Raw genomic sequence first — 18,250 nt, 5'->3', positions numbered from 1 at the left:
ATTATGTTAAAGTTCAACTACATTTTGTTTAATTATTTATTATTATTTAACCATCATGGATAAATGGCTAATTAAAATTCCAACTAATAAGTCTGCCATGCCGTCACAACCAAGTTGCAGTGCTTCAAATCTGACTTGTAGCAAAAATAAAAAAAGGTGACGAATCATATTTGCAGTATGGCTTCACATGCTCTTCTCACAACAATGAAGAACAACCAGTGTGCTTAATTTGCAAAGAAGTTTTGGCTGCAGAAAGCATGAAACCGTCAAAACTGCAACAACATTTGAATACTAAACATGCAACGTTATCAAAAAAGCCAATAGAATATTTTGAGCATCTTTTGCAAACATCAAATAAAGAAAAGAACACTTTGGAGAAGTATGTTACTTTGAATGATAAATATCTATTGGCATCGTATGAAGTTTCGTATTTGATAGCAAAAACGAAAAAACCTTTTACTATTGGAGAGCAACTTTTACTACCTGCAGCTATAAGAATGTCTGAAATTGTTCATGGAAAACAGTATGCTGCTGAAATTAGTAAAATTCCATTAGCAAATGACACTGTTTCCAAAAGAATTTCAGACATTAGCAATGATCAATTTCAACAGCTTCTTATAAGGCTTAAAGACAGCTCAAAGTTTGCAATACAACTGGACGAGTTGACAGACATTTCAAAAATGGCACAGTTGTTACTTTTTGTAGGATATATTTATGAGGGAAGCATTCATGAAGATATACTGTTTTGTCATCCTCTGGAAGGTCATACTTGTGGAAAAGATACGAGTTTTTTGAAAAAGAAGGATTAAATTGGAAAAATTGTGTTGGTGTGTGCATGGATGGTGCAGCAGCAATGACTGGACAAGATCTTGGTTTTACAGCATTTGTTAAAGCTGGAAATGATCATATCACATTTACAGGTTAGGTTGCATAAAAAAATTGTACCAGAATTAAACACTGTGTTTTTTGATGCAGTCAATATCATTAACTTTATTAAAAGTTGAGCACTTAATAGTTGATTGTTTAAAAATTTGTGTATTGATATGGATTTGGATTATACAAGTTTATTGCTACATGCTGAAGTTAGGTGGCTATCAAGAGGTCAAAGTTTGAAACAATTATTAACTTAAAAAGATGAAGTTCTTATATTTCTAACAGAGCAAAATTCTAATTTGGCCAATTATTTTCCCAATAATTTATGGGTTCTCAAGCTGTGCTATTTGGCAGATATTTTTGATAAAATCAATGATATGAATTTATCAATGCAGGGAGTCTGCATTAATATGTTTATGTTAAAAAATAAACTTGAGGCCTTTGTTAAAAACAATTCTTATATGGAAGAATAGAGTGGAAAGTGGATTGCTCAAAATGCTTCCATTTACTGACAAGTATATAATTAGTAACAATATTTCCAAAAAAAAGATACTCCTATAACAAAAATTATAGTTAATCATTTGAAGGATATGGAAGTTTACATGCATAGGTATTTTCCCAATGATATTGATACACAACAATGGATTTGCAATCCATTTTCAATTGAAATGGAAGAAATTAATTTTTCAAACTTAAAAGCACAAGAAGAATTTGCAGTACCACATTAACAAGTGATACTACCTTGCAACTCAGATTTTCTCAAGTGCCTGTGCATGTATTTTGGATAGAAATCAAATCAGAATATCCCCTACTATTGGAAATGGCAATGAACAAATTACTGCCATTTTGTACAACATATTTATGTGAATCAGCCTTTTCCACATTAACTTACATAAAATCAAAATACCGTTCAACTTTAATAAAGGTTGAAAATTTATTATGATCTGCACTAACTCAAATTGAGCCTAGATTTAATTATTTGTGTAAAAATAAACAATCACATCCGTCATATTAATATTGTTTGAAGTTAATAATATATTTTTATTAAAAAAATTGTTACAAAAGTATATTTTTTCTATTGAATATATAGATATAGTTTTATGTTTTCTTATAAAAAAATTGTTACAAAAGTTTATTTTTTCTATTGAATAAATATACATATAGTTTTATGTCATTCTATTTAGTGTGTTTTATTACAACCAATATCCCATCAACGTTTCCAATTATATATATGTGAAATGAATGGGTACGTATTCTTTAATCCTTATTTTATTTACACTGTAAAATAGTGCAATATTACATCTACATCAATGGTTAATATATATTTCATTATATGGAGGAGGGGGTTGTTTAAAATTTCCTAAGCTTGAAGGAGGTTGCTATATAAAAAAGTTTAAGAAGCCCAGCAATACACCATTCCTTGAACAGGAATTAATGAATGTAATTAATAAGCTTCCTGATACATCTCCTGGACCAGACAAAATTGTGCTACAGTTTGTGAAGTCACTCCCCAAATTGTGGATCAATGTACCACTAGAATTAATTAATGGTGTATGGAGGGAGGAAAAATTTCCTGATATTTGGAACTATGGTGAAGCAGTAATGCTAGCAAAGCCTGGCAAAGACCTATCAAAGACTGAAAACTACAGATACATTACCCTTCTCACTCTTTTGGGGAAAGGTATGGAAAGGATGGTGAAGAAGAGACTAGAAGCTGTGATACAACAGAGGAAAATTCTGGAAGACATTCAGTTTGGTTTCAGAAAAAATAGAAGTGCAGAAGACAGTCTTGTGTGCCTCAAACAGGAGGCATTATATACTTTGTAAAATGGGTGGATTTTAGCAGTGATTTTAATTGACATTGAAGGTGCTTTTGATAATATGCTTCATAGAAAAATGGTTGGAGGCCTAATAACAGCTGACATAAAACAGCAAATGTTAGCATTTTCCAATGATTATTTAATAGGAAGAAAAGATAAAGTGTGAGTTGGTAGAACAGTTTCAAATATAACAGTGTTTCCTGAAAGAGGAATCCCTCAAGGATCCGCATTGAGGCCTGAAAGGTACAACATTGGATCATACAATATTCCTATCAACTTGAAGGATTATGGAGGAGATATTTTTGCAGATGACTAAACTGCAATGGGTAATGGCATGTGACACCTATCAAGACCCTAATAACCCAGGTCATTGCAAAATTAGAAAAATGGTCCAAAGAAGCTGACCTAAAGTTTTCTGCAACAAAGACAAAGGCAACTGTTATCACTAGGAAAAGAATTGGAACCCTTCCTGATCTAGCCTATTCATTCAAGCAGAAGATCTAGCCTATATTGCAAGGTTTCATTTTTATAACATACATTTTTTTAAAGGTCAGGGGGAGTAGAGGTTGCCTAGGTACTTCAAAATACCTTCCCAGGATATAGGCTACTTTAGCCTGTTGACCTATCCCTGAAAGTTTCATTTTCCTAACTTAACCCCTTTCCAAGATAGCAGGAAGTCACTAAACTAGAATTTTACTGTTTTTACTTTGCAATCTCTAAGCACTTTAGATACAGCCTATTTAAAAAGTATTTAACTTTAAAATTGTGTCATCCTGCAATAAAATAGGGAGAATCCAAAAAGCACATTGTTATTTTTCTAGAGTATTAAAGAGAATAAGTTTCCCAAAAAAAGAAGCATTCTACCATAGGCTACTCTAAGGCCTACCCCAAAATACTTCCTGGGTCACATTTTGGTCTGTAGATCCATCCCTTAATGTTTCATTCTCCTAGCCTAACCCCTTTCAAAGACAGTCAAAAAGTAGCTTAACTAGAATTTCACCCAAAATTTGCTTAGGCTAGCCTACTTTCAGGGTTAAGAGTAGCACACAGCAACAACAGAAGTCTCTCAGAAAATGGGAATGTTTCTTGTAGGACTAACAAGATAATAATACAACCATCGAATTGGTTATAGGCGAAATCAATACCGATTGGGAATTAATTTAAATTTGTCACTTTCTTCAGAATCAGAAAAAAAGATTTTTTTTTTAATTATATGCTTTACGGTAAATAATGAAGACTGATGTACATTAATCACAGTTGGATTTTGAAGTTTCGCTCATTAAATTCACATTGTGAACTGAAATATTATCGCTTCAGCATGCTAAGGCCATCACGTTCATGCCTTGACACACTTAAATAACAGTTGGGTTAAGAGTTTGCAGTGCATGATAGCAAAACTATACTATCCCGTAAGAAACAAATATTTTTAGAGATCTTCGTTGATATAGCGCAATTTTTTCCGCTTCTACGGCCCTTTGCTGCTCAGCAACGGAAAATTCAATTTCAAGTCTCTTTCACATTGGTATGTCGATGCGACGCGTTTTATTTGCGCTACGATCCAGTTGCAGTTACGTAGAAGTGTTTCACATCGAGGCGAAAAGTTTTCATACTGGTCACAGTGTGAAACATGTTCTGTCTCATTTGCATTTCTGTCATTTCTGTCAACTTTCTATCATTAATTTTTGGTTTAATCAGGAGTTCAGTTGCTCAACTAGTTGAACTATGTTTGGTTGATGATCAAAATGGAAACACTCGTTCGGTGTTTTCAATAGCCCAGTTTAAAAAAAAAAAAAAAAAATAGCACTCGCTTATTATACGAAAAAACCTGCAGCTAAGAGTAAACTGGATCTTACAAAGTAAATTAACGTTCAAATTGGTCTTACTGGCCATACTTTTGCTGACTTCTTTGTTGACAATATCACTGATTACCCACAGCATACACTAGTTGCATGGGCCTTGTATTTATTGTGATAACTAGGAAGATATTATCAAGATTACTCTAGCTCTAAATTCATGAATCGTTCTTCAAAAACCTCTATAAATATTACGAATTACATTGCCTTAATCGCTGCCAACGAAACGCAGCGATAGCTTGGCTCTATTCTTAAGCAGCCTTATATTCCGCTGCGCGAGCTGTGTTGCACCGCCAGAAGTGTAACGTAAAGCTTGCATAGCACAGCATGAATGGTCAACAAGCCAATGTGAAAGAGGCTTTATCCTAATCCACGCATCAGTGATTTTCCTGAGAGCAAATTCCCATGAATGGAATTTTCCTATCCTGATTGTTTTTTTACTACTATCAACAGCCGAATAAAATTAAGCTGATACACCTTTTTGCAACTATTGGAGCGTTCTAAAAGGACTATTCAAAATCTTTAAAATGGCGCTTTTCTCATAATGAGTTTCCAAGAACAATATCGTTCTCTGGTTGCAAATTCTCTAAGCCACATCAAAATGGTACAACCCCAATATCTACGTTTTTCGGAAGAATTAAACCACTGGTAGTTTAGCAACAACACGAAATTAACAATAATTTTTTATCGGTAAACATATGAGAGTGGTATATCATATCCATTTGACCATTCTACCTTTTTATATTTATGTTTTATATATTAATGTATTTATAGATTTCCATTTTTTTTCATGTATCAAAAATTTACATCTTCCATTCCGATTAATTCAAGTTCTTGTCCAAAGAAAATGACACCAATAGAGCGTTTTTGCTTCTTCGAAAATACGAGATTTTTGACGAGAATGTTGATACGACGGCCAGCATAACGAGTATTCTTGATTAAATAAAATTCAACTTAATAATGCCTCCGTTGAAAATAAGGCTATGTCTATTTTCAAATAGTCTCTCGACCAAAATACAAAAACAATAACAATAAAAATAATAACGGGACTGATTGGGTTGTAAAAGAGAATATTACAAAAATCCAAATGTTGACAATCTGAAATAGTTTAAGCCTTAAAATTCATAGGAGCATTGAAGTCCAAATCCAAGAGGAGGAAGGTTAACCCCCGAAAGCACATTTTTAGGCTGTTATTTTTCAAGAGGGATCCAGGGGCTCCAATTTACAGAAATGTCCAAGGTGTGGGGGGGGGGGGGCAAGGATTCTTTAAAAAATAAGCATATGAAAAACGCTATTTGTCACATCTAGAGTGAAGGGGGCAGTTTTTTCGATTTTTTTTTTAATGAAAGAAAGGTGTTTTCCCAAAATACCTCCTCTGTGTGCAGCTATGCTACAATTGCGATATCATCATAACATCGAAAACACAGGATTCTTTCAATGCTAAACTGACGAAGAATATTAACCAATTATCTCAAGCGCACATCACAATATTTGTATATATAATTAATTATACTAGTGAAAGAAGCTTTATCATTCCGAAAACTGAATCGTAAACAAACTTCCGCCATTCTAGGTGAGTGCGTCATCAAGATGTTAAACAACGTTGACCTATAGGGTCAACTGTATATTGACCGTAGGGATTACCAGATTTGAGACCCACCCCCGGAATTTTTTTCAAACTCGTAAATAAAGTAAAAAAATGCATATTAACTTTTTTTCATCTGTTTTGCAACCTCCACCCCAAACAAAACCTTGGATACCCCCTTGCCCACCCAATAACTGGGCTTAATGTTAAGTCAAAAACTGAAAATTTAGGATACTCTTTTTTGTCTGAAAAGTAGGAAGCTGAAAAAAATCATTTAATATAGTATGTTATTAAATGAGAAATAACAGTTTATACATTCATTTATCTCTAAATTTTTGTCATAAACGGCACAAAAACTTCCTGAAAATTGGCTTACTACCAATTTCCGGTGTAAAAAACGACCAAAATATGTCAGGACTTAGAAAAAATCTTCTGAACATTTTTCATAAATCCTCTGCTGACCGAAATTGTAGAGGCCCCTGAAGATTGTATAAAAGCCTTGAGCAAAAATAACTAGGGGTTTCACAACGCAATTGGTTTGCTGACAAATCAGTAAGTCCTGAGCTTTTAGAGCAAGGCATTCCTGTTTGACAGCAGTGAAGTGAGAACCTCAGATTCGGAATTACTCATTGTGGCAGAAGTTTTTTGTTGTATCCCCCTCGCTCCCAAAAAAAAAATATGCACACATCAGTGAATGAAAGCTCTATGGTTAATTCGAAAAAAAAATGTTAAAAGTATTTAATGAAATGCAATACACGAAAGCAATACAAAATTGAGCCGAGGATATACAAAATTAGAGTTGAGGATGTCCAAAATATAACAAATGTGGTGCATTTTAGGCTAGTATTTTTCAATTTCCCCAACAGGAACGAAAATCCTTTCTTCCCTGTGTGTAATTATGATTAAAAGACCATTTGGCAATTTGACAAAAACAGTTTAAGCTTAAAAGACAATTAGCCAACAAAAGTTAGTTAGAAAAAAAACGCATCATCAACAAGCAAAAAAAGGGTATCGCATCAATATTCTTTCAACGTGTTGAAATGACATTTTTCTACGCAGTTTAGATGTAATATTATCATCACAAAGAGAAATCGATTCGTTACAAGCAAGGGAGAGGACTGGTTACTTGGTACGGTGTTGCCATAGCTGCAAAAAGAAAACAAATCAAAAAGCAGGCAAATACTTTTGAAAAAGAAGACACTTACTGTTTCTTGTATCGCCGGTGGCAACTTCCACGAGGTATCTATAATAATCACCCTTCATTTTCAAATAAAACACTTTTGACTCGGGGTTGCTGGCTTTTGGAATAAGGAATTTATCCAACAGACCCTGAAAGTGAAGCATTTATTTCAATTTTATTACTTGACGTCAATGTGGGATCAAAACTTCTCGAAAAAAACATAATTGTCTTTCTGTGTAAATTCTCAGACATAGTGGCGTGTTTTTCCTCCTACAACTGTTACAATGTTGTATATAATTATGGAGTGAACAGGTTAGACCACATCCCTTGGTAAAAATAAAATAGAATATATAGTGATGCATGAAAAAAGCTACTTGGAAGAATCACATTTTGAAGATTGAGTGTTCCTACTTTTGAATTAGAAGGGGATAGAAAAACCCGATTAAGTTATCATCTGGTGCCCTATCGAATTACGACCGACAGTACAACCTTCAACTATATAGCTTCAAAGTCCAGACTTCCATGTAAAAAGCAATACCACAATAAATATGACTGAAGAAAAATTTGTGGGTGTTGCGGCAATGTATATAATTGAGCATTGTCTAAAAATACCCTGACAATTTAAAGTGCCCAATGGGATGTGACACAACGATAAATTATATACAAAATTTCATTGCAATGGCATTACAAATAATGGTGGAAATTGAGTGGGATGGAAATTTGATTCAGATGAATTGATTGGAGGTCACCTCTCGTATTCGAGGACTTTGTGACCAGTGGGATGACAACTTGAAAAAATGTGTATCCATATTTCAAAATTTTTCTTCAGAATTTCTTATTCATGTTCCTTGAAATAGCAAAGAAAATACAACTAAAGGTGCACCTAATTAACTGTCTTATGCGAAACTTCCAGCAGTTACAAATATTTGTTACAAGTAGCCCCTCTGTTTCTCTGAGATAATATACTTTTAAACACATTTAAAATTGTCACAATATTTGTTGCAAGTAGCCCCTCTGTTTCTCTGAGGTAATATACTTTTAAACACATTTTCTTCATCGGCAGGCAGAAATTAAAAATATAAATTCGCAAGGAGGCGGAGAATATATAAAAAAAAAAAACAACTATTTTTGACAATTAAGACACGACTAAGTTACGATATGACACCCAATCAAGCTCAGAATGACAGTAGAATCTACAATTTAATAGCCTCATAGCCAAACTTTCATGTTAAAAGTAATAGCTTCATAGCCAAACTTTCATGTTAAAAGCAATAGCCACTGATGACAAAGGGGTGGTTAAACTGCTTCTATTAAGCTTATAAAGTAAAAAGTCTGGGCAGACCATTGGGAACAAATCAATATATCCCAATCGAGTTATATCATAGTTAAAACATTTACGGCCCCTTTAGACTATATTATTGCTGGCGGTGAACAAATGAAGGAGGCACTTAAGCCCCGTTCTTATGTACCCCTAAGTAGATATCAGTGTCTAGACAAGATAATTTCAGACCAATCAAGTCCGCTCATGGAAAAGGAAAATTTTTTTGATTAGTCGGTTTACCTACACATTGATCCCTAGATAAGCGAGTGTGTGAATACCGTCTTACTTCACCGTTAAGAGGACAACTGCCGTGTCTTTGCTAAGATAGGATACAAAAGGATAATAAAGTGTTGCCTCAGTGCGAAAACCAGCTATGTTCAAGTGGTTGACTAACTCGGTACAAAAGCGATCGAAATTCTAACTCAGTTCAAAACAAGCTAAGTTTTGACTCGATGCAAAACTTGGTAAAAGAACAAGCTAGGTCCTGACTAGGTATAAACACAAACTAACTCCAAGCTGCACTTGGTTCTTTCCCGTTGCGCTCTTTTCTAGTAGACGGGTAAAAAGGTAGCACCTTGTTTAAATCGAAAACATTCGATGATTTTAATCAGTATGTTTGGAGATACTACAAATCAATATACTGCCTTGTCTTTATTCAAATGCTAGATTATAGGGGATGACGAGTTGTGTTTCTTAACGGAGTTTCAGGTCACCCAATAACAATAAAAAAAAAACTTCTGTTTCTGATCCAAGGACAAAAATTTGTTTCTACGGTCGGCAAAATTGCGTTTAGAATAAGCCAAAGTTTCCTATTTACACATTGAGAAAAATGTGTGCCACTAGTATAGTAAAGCTCTTTTTCCGAGAAATAATCTTCGCACTTGGTTCATCCCGTAGTTGAATTTCTCTACGCAATGCGGAATTCACTTTGCCACAAAAAAAAATTGCATGTTACTCACCAAACAACCCAAGGAGTGAAGCTAGGTTAATCCTAATGAAAATTACCAAAAAATGATGAAAATGTAATACTTAGTAACAAAATTATGGAAACTACAACCGAAAATTTTGGAAGGCAGGCCGCCCAGAACGCAATTATATTAAATACCTAACCAACTCTATATATTGAATATTTAATTAAAATATACTTACACATTCTTTATCTCACTCGGGCTAAGGTCACAGATAATTTGGTTTTAAAGAGATCAAGAACAACAGTGTAGTCTAAATACGCAAATGCCAAAAAACTACCTTGCGGGCGATCATTTTGTTTATTTCTATTTCTAATCTAGAGGCGTCAATTGGTAGTTTTGACGCTTCTAGATCAGATAAATATTTTGAAAAATATCTTTTTGTGTGTGTATTTTAATCCAAAAATGACTTTTTTGATATTTTCATTGATACAATTGGAAAACTAACGACAAAAATGCTCCCCCTAAATTTTCAAAAATAAATTTTTGTCCTTGCATTTTCTTTTGTTGAAGCCACTGTTCTGATCAAGGCTATAAATGTGCACGGCTTTCAAAGCCATATTCACAGCAAACTAAAGGCTTGCTTTTCATGCACTGGTAAAATGTACTATATATACTCTATTTGAACAGGTGATCAAAAAGGTCCCTTTTCAGTGTAACTGTCACCGGATTCTTTTTATGATTAAAATGAAGATGCTTTCGCATAGTCTCATCACCGGAATCAAATTCCGAGCCCCGTGATGTTTTGCTGCACTGAGTTCGAACTCTGGGTCACGTATAAACAAGCTGAGACCAAAACCATAGCGCCACTACAAGACAAGAAAAAGTGTGACGGCTTTAGGGTTTCGCCATAGACCATATTAAATAAAAAAAAAGTTTTTTTTTAAATGAAAGTAAGGAGCAACATCAAAACTTTAAACGAACAGAAATTACTCCGTATATGAAAGGTACTTTCCTCCTCAACGCCTCGCTCTTTACGCTAAAGTTTGACTCCTTCTCACAACTCTACTTTTTAAAACAATAAAAAAACTTTAGTGTAAAGAGCGAGAGGTTGCGGAGAAAAGCCCCTTTCATGTACGGAGTAATTTCTATTCGTTTTAAGTTTTAATGTTGCTCCTTACTTTCTTTTAGAAAAAAATGGTTGTTTTTTATTTATTTAATTTCTGGACGTTTTTGAATTAATGCATGTTTTGATCTTGGCTTTCCGCACAAAATCATTAAACAAAATTTGCATATTAATTTTTCTTAGCTAAATGACTTTCTCATAGTTTTAATCGGGAGATTTTGAGAAAAAAGGAGCGGAGGAGAAGGCCTAGTTGCGCTCCAATTTTTTTATTACACAAAAAGGCAACTAGAACTTTTAATTTCTTACAAACGTTTTCATTTGAAAAAAATATACGTAACTTACGAATTAACTTACATAACGATCTTCTTTATTCGTATGTTTTAATTACGTATATGAAGGGGTTCACCCCTCGTCGATACCTCGCTCTTTACGCCAAAGCTTAAATTTTGTCCCAATTCCTAAAGAATGACCTGTGAATCACAAAGGCCGTAGAATAAATAGTTGAAATTACTAAAAAATACTTTAGCGTAAAGAGTGGTGTATTATGAGGAGGTAAACCCCTCATATGCGTAATACATTTTTGTTCGTTTAAGCTTTGATGCTGCTCCTTACTTCCAGTAGAAAAAACTTTTCATATTTTCTGTTTTCATTGTTTTTTCAAATAATGCTAGAAAACCCTGCGCCCCCTTCATTGAAATTCTCTTCACCCATGAAAAGCCCTTGCATATGAAAATATCCTACCACGTAAACCCCCCTCAACTGTCCCCCCTAAACCAAAAGAATCCCCCTGAAAACGTCTGTACACTGCCCACGAACCATTACTACTACTACTACTAACTAACTGCAGCATCAAGCCGCCTGAAGCCAACAATGTTACGCACGCTCCTCCTCCAACCTAATCTATTTAAAGCTTCCCTCTTTACACCCTCCCAGGAAGTTCCCATTTCCTTTAAATCTTTATTTATGACATCCTCCCGACCCAGACAAGGACGACCTGCTTTCCGTGTAGCCCCAGACGGTTGGCCAAAAATGACAATCTTCGGTAATCTGTCAACCTTCATCCGTAGAACGTGGCCTAGCCATCTCAACCTTTCTTTCATTATAGCCCTAGAAAGCGGCATTGAACCATATTTTTCGTACATTCTACTGTTTGAAATACGGTCAGTCAGTCGGGTACCATAAACAATCCATAGAACAATTTCTCTGGAAAACATCTAGTAAATTTTCATCTGCTTTTTGTAGCGCCCATGCTTCAGAACCATATTTGACCACTGTCATCACTGTAGCTTCCAATATTCTAATCTTGGTTTGCAGACTTATCTTTCTATTCTTCCAAACTTTTTTTAACTGAGAAAAAACACCCTGAGCCTTAGCTATTCTACTTTTAACATCTTCACTGCTCCAACCATCTTTACTAATAATACTACCAAGGTAACTGAAGCTCCCAATCTGATCAATCTTTCCATTACCTAATGTCACCTGTTCATCTTCACTTATTCCTAGCCTTAGTGTCTTAGTCTTCTCAAAATTCTCAAGCCTATTTTAGCACACTGAACTCACAAAACCTCTAAAACTTCATTCATTTTGCTCACACTTTCATCTAATATGCTTAAAACATCAGCATAATCTAAGTCCAGGAGCGTTTTCCTCCCCATTTGATTCCGTGGTCTCCAATTGCCTTTCCTGTGCTCCTTAAGACGAGGTCCATCAAAATGATCCATATAAAGGGGGATAGAACACAATCCTGCTTAACTCCTGATTTAATACAAAACCAGTTGCTAACCTCATTTCCTACCTTAACCGAAGCGGTATTATTCTCGTACATAGCACAAATCACTTTAATGTATTTTTCTGGTATACCATATAACGATAAGACCTTTGTTAACGCTCTTTTATCAACAGAATCGAAAGCTTGCTCATAATCGATAAAACCGAGGACCAAAGGTGTTTGAAAAAGAAGGGACTTCTCAATTATTAACCTAAGAGTGAAAACTTGGTCGACACATCCTCTACATTTTCTAAAACCGCATTGTTCTTCCCTTAAAACTTTGTCTACAGCATCTCTCAGTCTAAAAGTATCATATTACTCAGTAATTTGCTACCTACAGAGACCAGACTAATGCCTCGATAACTACGACACTCACTCTTGTCACCTTTCTTATACAGTGGTTTCATTAAGGTTTTCCTAAAAATCATTGGGTACTTCCCCTTTACAAAAATCATGTTCACAATCTTCAGTAGATTATTCCTAACCTCAGAGCAACCATATTTAAGAAACTCATTAATCATACTATTAGCACCTAGAGCCTTATTATTTTTTAATCCTTTTAGTACTGTCGCTAATTCTTCCTCACTAGACAAATCTTCCTTCACATCCAAGGTATCACAAACTTTTTCATTTTCATTTATATCTTTTCCTGCAAGTGTATCTCGGTTTAGCACATTCTCAAAATGTTCCGCCCATCTTTCTTTAACTTTTTCCTTATCACTAATTGTGGCCCCATTTCTATCTTTAACTGGGACTAGTCCGGATTGGCTACTGCCTTTCAATTTATTACAATGCCAGTATAATATTTTACTATTATGCCGTCTTACTACATGTAAACACAGGTCAAAGTTTGTAACTTGCAGCCCTCTCACGGGGACTGCGGGGGGGGGGGGGGTAAGTTGTCCCCAAAGACATAGTTATTAGGTTATTCGACTTGGCTATCTAAGAATTTTGATCCGGTGACTTTGGGGAAAAAATGAGCAGGGGAGGGGGCCTAGGTGCCCTCCAATTTTTTGTTCACTTAAAAACGGCACAAGAACTTTTAATTTCCGTTAGAATGAGCCCTCTCGCAACATTCTAAGACCACTAAGTCGATACGATCACCCCTGGGAAAAAAAAAGAAATAAACACGCATCCTTGATCTGTCTTCTGGCAAAAAATGCGAAATTCCACATTTTTGTAGATAGGAGCTTGAAACTTCTACAATAAGGTTCTCTGATCCGCTGAATATGATGGTGTGATTTTCGTTAAGATTGTAGGACTTTTAGGAGGTGTTACCCCTATTTTCTAAAATTATACAAATTTTCTCAGGCTCGTAACTTTTGATGGGTAAGACTAATCTTGATGAGACTTGTATATTTGAAATCAGCATTAAAATGCGATTCTTTTGATGTAACTATTGGTATCAAAATCTCATTTATTAGAGTTTCGGTTACTATTGAGCCGGGTCGCTCCTTACTACATACAGTTCGTTACCGCGAACTGTTTGATATATAAGCCAGAACTTGTGTCGTCGCTTGGTTGCTTATGCCGGACATTTGCATTTGCTAACTTATGCCAGAGCTTACCAAGGATGGTATTGATGTAGCCGATATGGGTACGAAAATTTTGCTCTCAGTAAAACTGAAATATCGTTCGATAGTCCTCGGTAGGCTACAATTTTACAAAAAAGTAAAAATAGAGAGGAATGCATGTAATACTGGACTGACTTTTTGAGCTAAAATGACAAAAATATTACATTTTGCTCTCAAGGGAAAAAAAAACACTTAAAAGTGAACCAATTCCGGTAAACATTAAAAAGTAATACACACATAGCGCAAAATTTCCATGACTTCCAAGGTGAGCCTGTGTACAGGCGCGTGTATATAACTAAATCAAGAAACTTCTACAATAAGGTTCACTGATACGCTGAATAAGAAGGTGTGATTTTCGTTAAGATTGCAGGACTTTTAGGAGGTGTTCCCTCCTATTTTCTAAAATGAGGCAATTTTCTCAGGCTCGTAACTTTTGATGGGTAAGACTAATCTTGATGAAACTTGTATATTTGAAATCAGCATTAAAACGCAGGAGTATAAGCGGGGGAGGGGGCCTCGAGGTTCCCTCTCTGCTGACATCCTTAATTTTCTTAAATTCCTTGGCACTTCTTATTCGAATTGTCAAACAAAATTAGGGTATTTGTGTTTTATAGCCAACACATACAAGTTCTGTCGAGGAGTGAAGTTTGGTTAAGCTAATGAAATAAAACAAAATATGATGAAAATATAATACTTTACCAATAAAATTATGAAAATTAAAACTTAGAAATAAGCGCCCAGAACACAAAAATGTCACTAAGAATCGCGTTGAAATGAGCTCTACCTTCTGTCGTTACTGCCGCCCGCCACATTTTACTCTACTAGCCATGATATTAAAATAATGGTGGGATGCACCTCAGTGCGCTTGATTCCCCCACTTTGCAGAACCCCACATTCTCTCTACTTTTTGGGTAGATGCACCGGTTTATGATAAAATCGACAGTCTGTGCAACTTATGTACGATATCTCAAGAAGTCAGTTATTTCGCATTTTAAAATACAGAAAACGGCACCTTTTTCAAATTACTTGAAAGATAACGGGCTCAGAAACGTCAAGTGTTTTGTCTACAAACCTTAAGGCCGTGATTAAGTGAACTTGAAAACATCGAGCTTCAAAATTGAAGTTAGGTTAGTCTTCTGTCTTTTAATTCTCTAGAGACCGTCGAATGTCAAAACTTCAAATAGTACCAATTATCAAGTCTTGTGAGAGGTTTTGATAGACAGCTTCCTTTGGTGAGATGCTTCAGCCGAGGAATAGTAATAGGGGAGAGGTGGGTACAGTGGCGCAGTCTGCTACAGTGGCGCACTTGATCCCACTGCCACCTGTAATTAGATTAAATTCTAAAAAAATACGCACTAGGAGGGCAGTCACATGGTCTATGATCGTCAGCCATTTTCAATTTTTTGGAGCGATTGCAGTTTTTGAGGTATGTGATTAAGTGCTTTGAAAAATAAAATCTTGGACAAATGGAAAATATTTTTTGACTTTGCTAAGGTTTGTAGGCTACAAATAGTGTCGAATTCTGGCGAATATTAGTTCATCTGGAAGCTCCAACAATTCTAAACATAGTTCAGCCATCTGTTTGTCTCTCGGTCATTATTTCAAATTTTGGTTCACAAAATTGATAAAAGAGGGCATTTCGGCTACAGTGGCGCACCCCGAAATTTTTTAAATTCATAAACTTCACGTGGTAGGTAGCCTATATGATAGCTTTGACTTCTACTACTACTACTACAAACTCGTCACAGCCTTAAGCCGCCTGAGACCGACACACTGGCGAACACTTCTCCTCCATACCACCCTGTTTAAGGCTACTGCCCCCAAAGATTTTGGGTAATTTCTTATGATCTCGTCCCAGTCTAACGTGGGACATCCTGTCCCCCCCTTCAGACCACTAAGTAGAACTAATCTAGGAATTCGATCGCCCAGGTTAGGCTGGGGTTCTAGGTTAAGCTCGGTTCAGGTTAGGCTACAAGTTCTAGAAGTTCAGTAAACAAAGGCTACATCCCCCAAACATTATTGGTCTTTTGCAGAATGCCCAATGAAGCAGAGCGTATGAAGCTTGCCGTGCACGCGGTACTGGAATTGAAGCTTTCACAACGGGCTGCTGCCAAAAAAATACGAGATCCCAGAGACAACACTCCGTCGATATGTAAATAAGGCTTGCAATGCGTCGGACGATAAAAAGCTGACTTTAAAATTTGAGCCGAATTACCAAATCCGTCAAGTGTTAACTGATGAACTTGAACAGCAACTTCACACGATTATTTGATAAAGGCATGCAAAATGCACCATGGTTTGACACGGCTCAACGTCCGCCAATTCGCTTTCGAAATTGCAAAGATGAACCAATTGAAGGTGCCATCAACATGGCATGAGAAAAAGATAATGGGGAAAGACTGGTATTACAGTTACATGAAACGCTTCCCAGACCTGTCTATCCGGAAAGCAGAGGGAACAAGCTTGGCCAGAGCCATGGCATTCAACAGAACAACTGTAAACGAGTTCTATGACAACTTGGAGACTGTTATGAATAAGTTTAAGTTCAGCCTAGTGATATTTATAACTTAGATGAGACGGGGGCAACAACAGTGCAGAGACCACCAAATGTGATAGCACCCAAGGGCACACACAGGTGGGCCAAGTGACTTTTGCTGAACGAGGCGAACTGACCACAGTCTGCTGCACCATCAATGCTCAAGGTAATTTCTTGCCACCTTACTTCGTCTTCCCAAGGAAAAGATTTGGCTCCCAGTTGATGAATGGTGCACCACCAGGCAGTGGCGGTAGCGGTTCTGCCAAAGGATGGATGACATCTGACATCTTCCTGCTTGTCCTCGAACACGTTGTGAAACATGCCCGCTGTACAAAAGAGAGACCCATATTGCTGATAGAAGACAACCACTCTTCTCATGTGTCGATCCAGGCCATTCAGTACTGCAAAGATAACGGGATAGTGGTTCTGACTTTGCCACCCCACACCAGCGGAAAGCGACAGCCACTGGACAGAACAGTCTACAAATCATTCAAAAACTACTACAACATCGCCTGCAATGACTGGATGGTCAGCAACCCCGGAAAGACAATTGGCATCTCTATCATCGTTCAACTTGTTGGAAAGGCCTTCCAACTCTCCTTCACACAGAAAAACATAGTCAGTGGCTTTGCTGCTACTGGGATTTTCCCCCTTCAACCACCTACTTTTCACAGATGACGATTTTCTCGCATCAGCTGTGACCGACAGACCAGACCCTAATCCCAGCGCAGCTCCAGAGGCCGAAGAAGTCAAGCAAGAATTGAATAGTCATAACGAAGCGGGTCCAAGCTCTGCCTCCCCAAGCGCTGCCTCCCCTACCGCCGTTACACCCGAAGCTGTAAGGCCCTACCCAAGAGCGCCCCCCAGGAAGCTGACAGAAGGAGCTCGGAAGAGGAAGAAAACCATCATTGCCACGGATACCCCAGTGAAAGATGCTTTAGAGAAAGAATTCATGGAAAGGGAGGGAAAAAAAAGGCCAAGACTTCTAAGATTAACCCCAAGACAAAGAAAGCCGTTGTCCAAAATCCAGTGCCAAAAAAACAGGATGTCCAACCTAAGAAAAGGGGCAGTGCTGTTGGATACTTTGCTAAATTTCACCGCAATTTCAAGAGAAACAGTCATGTAAAGACCCTGTTTTCTGATTCTTCGTCTGATGATGACTTTGGTGACTCTGCCACAAAAGGCAATAGTAGCTGTGATAGTGATGAAAGCTTCAACTGTGGCCTTGAAGACCAAAACGATCTTTTGTGTGACGATGAAGTCCGTGTTGGAGATTATGTTCTTGTTTGCGAGGGGGAGATCAAAAAGAACAAAATTTACTCCGTGGGTGAAGTCCTCTCTGAATCCAGCTTTGACATTGAGCTCATGTATATTAAGAGAATGGTTCCTTTCTAAAAGGTCATCAGGACCAGTGAAAATTACACTTTCAGCAAGTCGAGTGTCGAAATGAAGCTACCTGCTCCGAATATTTCTGGTGGCACAGAAAGACAGGCGGAGCAACTGGTCTTCCCCATTGACCTGACTGCTTACAATATTAACTAGTGTGCCTTCTTCTTTTATTTTCAGTTCATTATTTTTTATTTCCTTACTCATTATACGAAGTATTCATCTTTTAGGTATTTTCAGTTCATTATTTTGTACTTCCTTACTCATTAAACGAAGTATTCATCTTAGCAGTTTGATTGCGCCACTATTCCAGATGGGTG

At 36.6% G+C, this 18,250-nt stretch overlaps 2 protein-coding genes across 2 annotated transcripts in view; one reads left to right on the top strand and one right to left on the bottom strand.

The window, feature by feature from the left end:
- Nucleotides 1–257: 257 nt before the first annotated feature.
- LOC136042658 (zinc finger BED domain-containing protein 5-like) lies at nucleotides 258–809 on the top strand. Its single transcript, XM_065727619.1, has one exon. It carries the CDS (start codon nucleotides 258–260, stop codon nucleotides 807–809), a length of 552 nt encoding a protein of 183 aa, XP_065583691.1.
- Nucleotides 810–7,280: 6,471 nt separating this feature from the next.
- The window catches only part of LOC136042660 (14-3-3 protein zeta-like), a 28,035-nt gene continuing 17,065 nt past the window's right edge, over nucleotides 7,281–18,250 (bottom strand). Inside the window, exon 3 of the mRNA XM_065727622.1 lies at nucleotides 7,281–7,460. Within this exon, the coding sequence (XP_065583694.1) occupies nucleotides 7,296–7,460 (165 nt within the window). The 3' untranslated portion in view covers nucleotides 7,281–7,295. The remainder of the gene's footprint in view (nucleotides 7,461–18,250) is intronic.

Source organism: Artemia franciscana, unplaced genomic scaffold, assembly GCF_032884065.1.
Source record: "Artemia franciscana unplaced genomic scaffold, ASM3288406v1 Scaffold_1683, whole genome shotgun sequence".
NCBI lineage: Eukaryota > Metazoa > Arthropoda > Branchiopoda > Anostraca > Artemiidae > Artemia > Artemia franciscana.
This window is presented reverse-complemented; position numbering and strand designations above follow the sequence as displayed.

Excerpts from the sequence above, each read along its gene's own strand:
- LOC136042658 (XM_065727619.1), top strand. The coding sequence starts at position 258 with ATGAAACCGTCAAAACTGCAACAACATTTGAATACTAAACATGCAACG.